Raw genomic sequence first — 1109 nt, 5'->3', positions numbered from 1 at the left:
GAAGGGGTTAAACTCCCAAGGTTAATTTCCTATTCAAGCAAGATATTACATTAAGCTATACTCTAGCTTTAACCACGAGAAATCCAGTACACTAGACCCCTGAAAGTTAAACCAACACATGGTCAGTAGATTTACATGTGCAGCTGCTTAGCATGAGAATGCTGGCTATCAACTGCCTGCAGTACTGCACAGAATGGTTTGACTGATGATCATAGGACCTGTCATGAAATCCTGCTTCCAATCTAAACTCATTAACTACAAATTTGAATAATCTGTACAGTAAAGACATTTTAGGTTTCACTTATTTCTCTGATATTACAAGACTTTAGAATTACAAAAAATCTTTATTTAATTTCTATCAAAGTTAATTAATCAAATTTTCATAACTAAAGTGACAAATGTAATTCAATCTATTTCACTATAATGAAGCAGATGGCTTTATGGTGGTCAACTTGCATTTCCTATTTTTTGCACCTGTTATTGTTGGTTATAACTGGTCCTGGATGCAGGAGAAAGATTCGTTTGTTTTCCTTTTTCAAAGTTAGACAACTCCTTACAGACCCATTATTTTTTTTCCTCTTTAGGAACCAGGCTGAAAGATAAAACATCTACAAAAGACCCAACTTTGGTATATGTCAAGTGAATCCATTGTACTGCACAATTACTTACATCTTGCAGAGCTTAGATGCAGCACCACCTGTAACCTTAGCTACACGCAGGCCAGACAGCTCCTGTTTCAGTTCGAGGAGCTTCTTCTGAAGCTCCTCTTTCTTCATCTTTCTCAGCTCTACACATTTTGAGTGACCCTGAAAATTTAAAAATCTAATTAGACATCCTGTTCACAGAAATATCAATGCAATAATTGTAAAGAACCAATAAATCATTAGTCTGACAAGATAGGGCTGTTTAGTTTGTGTGTATGCCTATGTGACTTATGAGAGGAGGAATCATTTAAACCAAGTCAAGATAAATGATATATAATATATTTGTAGCAGTTCCTTTGAACTTCAGTCTTTACTTGTAAATAACAGTGATGCAGTTTTCTTATGTGCACTTGTTTGGAAAAGAGCTCTCTAAATGAAAACAAAGCTCCCTTACCACTAAATTTA

At 35.1% G+C, this 1109-nt stretch overlaps 1 protein-coding gene across 1 annotated transcript in view; it reads right to left on the bottom strand.

The window, feature by feature from the left end:
* LOC119581876 (60S ribosomal protein L35-like) overlaps nt 1–1109 on the bottom strand; it is a 5157-nt gene that overhangs the window by 1795 nt on the left and 2253 nt on the right. The window contains exon 2 of the mRNA XM_037930032.1: nt 670–806. Coding sequence (XP_037785960.1) covers nt 670–806 — 137 coding nt within the window. The remainder of the gene's footprint in view (nt 1–669; nt 807–1109) is intronic.

Source organism: Penaeus monodon, chromosome 15 (assembly GCF_015228065.2).
Source record: "Penaeus monodon isolate SGIC_2016 chromosome 15, NSTDA_Pmon_1, whole genome shotgun sequence".
NCBI classification, from domain to species: Eukaryota; Metazoa; Arthropoda; class Malacostraca; order Decapoda; family Penaeidae; genus Penaeus; species Penaeus monodon.
The sequence above is the reverse complement of the archived record's forward strand: the minus strand, read 5'-3'. Positions and strand labels throughout refer to the sequence as shown.